Here is a 6,931-nt window from a genome sequence, read left to right on the forward strand (position 1 = left end):
TCAACCGTCACCACGACGTGGTTTTCATTAAAATCGTGTATCCACCAAGTTACTATTTGATCGGGAATTCTCCATTCACCATGGCGTGGTTGTTGATCACTACGACATGGTCTTCCAGTTTCAAGACTTCTTCGACTTCAATCTAATTTCCTGCTTCCAGCTTCACAATAGCTTCCTTTTAATCCCGAGCATGTCTTCACTGCTACAAAATAGATTTTAAACAAATTAAGTACCTTTTTTTTTTCTATAATGAGCATAAATGTAGCAAAAAGTATTAAAATAATGCATGAAATATATAACCAAATATGCACATATCAAAATACCCCACACTTGACTTTCGCTTGCCCAAGCAAAACTGATTTTATTATCACCACATCAAAATCCTAGTCACCAACATCGCACAAGACAATCCATTGTTAGCCCATCCATTACATCAAGATCGCAATGCATATTTGTGTCTAATTTTTCCTAAAACTTCCCCAATCCTAAATACTTACGATTCTCATAAACACTTCCCATTCAATTCGAACAACGTTCATTTTTGGCATTCTTACCTTCTATGCCGTTTTATTTACCACATTTCGTCTCAAAAGTTATTGTCAAATGCCAAGTGACTTAGTAAAAATGAAAAATAATATATAATATAATTATCCTAAAAATATAACTACACATTTATTGTTGCAACTGTTGGGTTTTGATACGGAATAAAACTTTGTTTTTCACAAAAACCGGCAATGGAAGACTTAAAAAATAACAAGTTTATTTTTAGTTCACAATAAAATCGAACAATCATGAATCCATTTATAGATGTTAGAATAAAATAAAACCAACCATATGATGTTTTAGAAATAATCTTTGAAGCTTTTGAACCCACTTGATTTTAAGGTGTTGATGAAGATAACAAAAGATCAAAGTGTATGATCTTTTCTACAAGTATCCACCATCAACAGTAAGACACTTGGAATACTAGTTCCTTATTGTATTCTTGAATGTCTAAAACCTTTTTACAACAATGATCGATCCTAATGAAAACATTTTTTATCTTTTAAATTTAAACATATAACTTAAATAAATAAACAAAATAAACTAATGACTTTAATTTTGAGAATTTGAAATTAAAAGGTAAGTTGATTAATGAAATTGATATCCATTACATGTGAAAAAAATTTAATTTAATATAACCACAAAATGACATTTAACGAATTAAATGAGAATCTGACAAAAAAACTTTCATTTATTAGAAATGATAGACACACGATGAGAAGGAGAGAATGGCTGCGATGAAGAAGACATAATGAGTAGTACATCAATAATGTTTAAAATGGCCCACATCTCTTAAATATTTTTCTCTTTTTACAACAATGATCGATCCTAAGAAACACGCAAAAGAAAAAGAAGCATACTCAAAAGATACCCTCTTATAATTATGTACTTCTCAATATAAGTACCTTCACCACATCAACAAATCTTTGGGTCTTGATATGTACCATGCGGTTGGTGCTGGAAGAAGCAGCGAACACATTTTGGAAGCATTGGAAAACACCAACTGTATGAAAAAAAAAGAAAAAAAGTAAATTATTGAAATCGTCCCTATGGTTTGGTCAAAATTATATGTTTGGTCTTTAAGTTTTATTTTATTTTTTTTTTCCATTCGAATCGTCCCTGTGGTTTGATTTTGTTGCGTTTTTCGTCCCTATGGTTTGGTAAAAATTGCATGTTTGGTCCCTAACTTTATGTATGTAAGGACGAAAAATGCAACAAAATCAAACCATAGGGACAAAAAACGCAACAAATTCAAACCACAGGGATAATCCGAGTGCAAAAAAAAGGTTAAGGACCAAACGTGCAATTTTGACCAAACCACAGGAACGATTTCATTAATTTACTAAAAAAAAATAAAAGGTATTGTTGTTAGTTTGGCATCAAACATGAAGTAGGATGAAAAAACAAAAAAAACAAAACAAAAGGGAGATTCAGAGGCAATCAAAGGAATCCGAACAGTAAATAAAAACCATAACTGCTGAACTTGTTTTTTTAAATATTTTTTATCCTGAGCAAATTCAAGAAATTAATTATTGATTTCTTTCTTATAAAAGTTGAATTGATGAACCTTGTATTATTCAGATTCACATTAAAGAAGACAAATCTTAAACAACATAATGAAGGAGTTATGTTAAAAAAAAAACACGAGGAAATGGAAATCAAGACTTTGAAGAAGTCAGTGTCTTACCTGATAAGCAATCAGATAGCTACTTAATTTTATATAAGATAACATGTTTATTATTATTTTTTTCAATCTTGAAATTATGCATTTTTATATAATATAACAATATATTTCACATTTTAACATCTTTAGAGAAAGAAAAATTGCAGCCGAAAAAGTTGAACAAAAAAAAGAATGAAATCGAAAAAAAAATAAAAAATAAAATATACACCACCTAAATTTGAAAAAAAAATATACTTATTAAACTCTATTTCAAAATAGTATAAAAACAATTGTCATGTTTATTTTAACGTGGTAATATAAATTATAAAAAGTAAATCGAACGGCTGAAAATCGTTCCGAAGAATAAGTGGCGTTGGTTGCCGCCAAGATGAATATAAGATTCGCGGTATAATAATGAAAAAGAAACGTAGTACACGTTGGAGACGTGTGTTTATCATTGACTTCAAAAATCAACCATTTTTAATTCAATATCTCAACAACAGGAAAACGGAGAAGACGAAAGTATATGCAGTTTAGGTCCACCAACTGGTTGTTAGCTTCACAATATCCATTTTTCAAGCAATTGTCTTTAGCTACTAAACAAACACCTCAATTCAAGCAAACCCCATTTCAATTTGGACCTTCTTCTTCTTCTTATTATTATTATTATTCTTCACCCTAATCTCATCCGAATCATTTAAAATCTTCAACTTTGTCCGCACGTGAAAACCACGGGTTAGTTTGTTTCTTTTGCTGGTGTTTCTTTTGATTAGTTTAATGAATTGGGTGTTTGCGCAACTACGGAGCTTTTGATTTTGATTAATTATATTTATATATGTATAAATGTATAATCTTGTTTTTGTTTGCTTGTCCTCCAATTATTGCTTTGTTTAATCTCGAGAGGGGGTCATTGTTCAATGATAAGGAGGGTTAGTTGTGTGTGTTTGTTTTCTTTAATTACTTTAATCGAATACTATATTGTGGGGAATTATCAATTATCATATTTTCTCCTTGTTCATATCCAATTTTTGTCTCCCTTTTAGGAAGATTTTCGTTCACTCGCTTTGGTTCTGTCTTCATGTTTTCTCTAGATCACTCCTTCATACATCTCCCCTTTCTCCCTCTCACTGCTCATGTATTTTTTTGATGCACAGTAAGTGTTTGATGTTATGTCTCAATGAAATTCTGAGAAGAAAACAAAAACTCTTTATATGTATGGAAAATCGGAAAGTAATCTGTAATCCCCTTTTTGGGATTTCCTTTTAGTGGTGGAATCCGCATAACAAATCACACCATGTGCTTTCAGTTATGCCATTAATTAGGTCTTACAATACTTTGTTTACTAATATTTCTCAATTCTCACCATAGAATCTCAAGAAACAAATTAAGTACTACCTGTTCTGTTTTTCTTTTTTTAATTTTTTTTTTTGTGTTTCTTGATATATCAGGCATCATATCACCTTCTAAAGTAATCATTTTTGAAGATCTTTTTGATAGTGATTGGGTTTTAAAGGAATCAAGATGGCTACTTATTATCCTCCTTCAAACAATCATCAAAGAGATGTGTTTCAAAGCTCATACGATTCATATCAAGAATCACCATGTCCACCTGTAGATATGATGTATCAAAACCAAACATCCACTGACAACTCTTTCTTACAACTTTTATCTGGAAACATGCAACCGAATCCTCAAATCCTTTCACAAGTCAAAGATCATAACACTTCAGATGATGAAAGAAACTTACAGTATCAAGAATTATCACTCAGCTTAGGAATGCAAATCCCTTCTTCCTCCATGGATTTACCTTCCTTTCAATACAATTACTTGAACACCCATCTTCAAGATCCTCATGATCATGGCTCTCATGGTTCTCAAACCCATAAAGTAGAAAATGTTGACTATTTGTCCTTTGACTTGGTTGGAAAAAACGGTCAATGTTCTGTTTCTGATACATATGATGTTTCATATGGACTTGTAAGTGGTAGAATCTTGGATTCAAAATATCTAAAACCATCACAGGAATTGCTTGAAGAAGTAGCAAATCTTCGTGAAGCTTTAAGACAGCTAAAGATTAACAAACTTAGCAATCTACATACCCTTCGTGTAGACGATAAAAAAAATTCCAAATTTACCCCTCACGAATCCACTACTACTTCCTCCGGTGAACTCTCGGCTTCTGAGAAACAAGATCTTCAAAATAAGGTCACGAGATTGTTTTCTTTCTTAGACGAGGTAACTACTTTCATCTTTCAAGAATACCCTTTTTACCTTTTTACCCTTGAATATATTTTTTTAATAAAATCTTTCGTTTTTGAGTATAGGTGGATAGGAAATACAGAGAGTATTGCCAACAATTGCAAATTGTTGAAGCAGCATTGGATGTGGTGTCTGGGTGTGGGGCTGCAAGGACATACACAACACTTGCACATCGAACAATTTCTTGCCATTTTCGGTGCTTACGTGATGCCATTAATGGACAAATTCAAGTGACACGTCAGCGGTTAGGAGAACAAGATGATTCGGTGGACAGAGTGTTGCCACGTTTAAGGAACGTGGAAAAGCAACTCAGGCAACAGAGAACACTTCAGCAGCTTGGTGTGACTCGTCATTCTTGGAGGCCACAAAGAGGGCTTCCGGAAGGATCTGTCTCGATTCTTCGCGCTTGGCTGTTTGAACATTTTCTTAACCCGTATGTCCTTTTATTCCACCTTTTTTGTTACGCAGGACAGAACTGGTTGCACTGTGTTTGACATGCATTGGACTGTGGGACTGGAACTGATGTCAATAAGACAAAAATTGTAACTTTTGTCTCACTCAAAAAGGTGGGGCACAGACTCGCTCTTGATCTCTCATCTGTACAAAAGATGTGAATGCCTGTCATCCACATCATCAAAAATAGCCCTAGAAAGCTTGTTCAGTCTGGTCCAGTCCTGTGTAACAGACACATGTTACACAGCCGTAGGCTGTGTCTGTTAGTTATATAGGACAGGACTGGATGAGACTGGACAAACTTTTTAGGGTTATTTTTGCAGATGAGGATGACAGACATTCACATCTTTTATACAGATGAGAGATCGAGAGCGAGTCTGTGCCCCACCTTTTTGAGTGAGACAAAAGTTACAATTTTTGTCTCATTGACATCAGTTCCAGTCCTACAGTCCAATACATATCAAAACACAGTACAACCTGTTATATTTATTCTCTTCTTTCTGTCACCTTTTCTAATTACATCCTTCAAGTTTTCACATTTTTTTTCCTGTCTTGATTCTTTTTATTCTAATGTTAATAATATTTTCCAGTTACCCAAAAGATTCGGAGAAAATCATGCTAGCAAAACAAACTGGACTCACTCGAAGCCAGGTAAATAAAGATTTAAAATGTCTAGAGTTTATTCTTTCCTAATTCTTAACTTGTTACTCTTAAATTCAAATTTGGTATGTTGTTGGGGTACAAATTAATACAAAGTTCCCGAATTTTTTTATTAGATTGCAAATTGGTTCATCAATGCACGTGTACGTCTCTGGAAACCCATGATTGAAGATATATACAAAGAAGAATTTGGCAATTGCACATCATCACAAGAACATGCACTCAAAGGAGCAAACAATAACTCATCATCTTCAGAAGATAAAGAGAAAGAATTGGAATTGGGTCAAGATTTAAGTCAAAATCCTGACTTTTTCAGTGAGATAGAAGTCAACAGGTCTCCAACACATAGGCATACAGATATGTCAGACCAATATAGGTTTGGTGAAGAACCCCAATTGTTATCTGATTTTTTGGTATAATAAAACTTTTTAGTGTAAGCAAAGAAGTGTACACAACACACATACACTGATCTTGATTTGATGTAAATATGAAAGCATATATAGTTGGTATTTTGTTTAGATTTATAGAATAATTTTTAAAGACCAGTCTGTAAGTAATTAAAGATGTCAATTTATTTGATATTGGTTCAAAATAGATGTGACATCAATGTACCATTTCTTATGTAATAAAACAACAATTTCTTAACTTTCTTGTGTATTTTTCTATTCATTAAGCTTAGTTGATTCCTATAGATGTATTGTAGACATGTATAAGTGCTTGTGAGATTACTATTATCAGATGATTCTTAGCATGATTAGTTACACATATATATCCATTGTATATTTCCTCACTCTGGACAATTGTATAGATGCTTATTAGAGATTTGAATTGTGAAAGTAATTGACATTTTGGGAAGATGTTTCTTTATTTTCCCTAATTTATTTGTAATACATATAAGGTTGAAATTTCAGTTTTTTTTTAAGACAATTGATTTAGTGTGCTTTCATTTGGCCTTTTCTGTGACTTGAGATTTTGTTAGGAATCATAGTTTGACCAAATAACCCTTCAAACCTGTGAATAAACCAAGGAAACACCAAATACTTCCAATTCCAAATACAATGTTTAACAAAGTCAAACAAGGTTGAAGGTCCAATATCACAATGATTGTCCATATTAAAACGATTAATGTTTTGATACTAATGCGGATATCTCATGGTAATCAACAAACAACGTTAAAATCAATATATAAATGTGAATATATAAGACAAGCTAACACCAAGGTTGTTGGAAATCTGAAGTAGAAAAAAGAACATGGGTAGACACTAGAGGAGGCCATCAAGAGAGATACACTAATCAATGATGAATTATCAATGGAAAAGGACAAAATAGTGCTCGCCATGGAACACAAACAGT

The 6,931-nt window shown here is 32.7% G+C and overlaps 1 protein-coding gene across 3 annotated transcripts; it reads left to right on the forward strand.

Moving 5' to 3' along the window:
• The first annotated feature begins 2,636 nt into the window (after positions 1-2,636).
• On the forward strand, positions 2,637-6,223 carry LOC111881599 (BEL1-like homeodomain protein 3). 3 transcript variants are annotated; one of them, XM_023878002.3, is made up of 5 exons: positions 2,637-2,941; positions 3,655-4,441; positions 4,531-4,898; positions 5,509-5,569; positions 5,695-6,223. In XM_023878002.3, the coding sequence occupies exons 2-5, from the start codon at positions 3,728-3,730 to the stop codon at positions 5,995-5,997; spliced, it is 1,446 nt and encodes a 481-aa protein (XP_023733770.1). In that variant the 5' UTR covers positions 2,637-2,941; positions 3,655-3,727; the 3' UTR covers positions 5,998-6,223. The 3 variants fall into 3 exon arrangements, with proteins under 3 accessions (XP_023733770.1, XP_023733771.1, XP_042757252.1); XM_023878003.3 differs by lacking the exon at positions 2,637-2,941 and adding an exon at positions 3,147-3,359; XM_042901318.2 differs by lacking the exon at positions 2,637-2,941 and adding an exon at positions 3,378-3,528.
• The last annotated feature ends 708 nt before the right edge of the window (positions 6,224-6,931 follow it).

Source organism: Lactuca sativa, chromosome 4 (genome assembly GCF_002870075.4).
Source record: "Lactuca sativa cultivar Salinas chromosome 4, Lsat_Salinas_v11, whole genome shotgun sequence".
Lineage (NCBI taxonomy): Eukaryota > Viridiplantae > Streptophyta > Magnoliopsida > Asterales > Asteraceae > Lactuca > Lactuca sativa.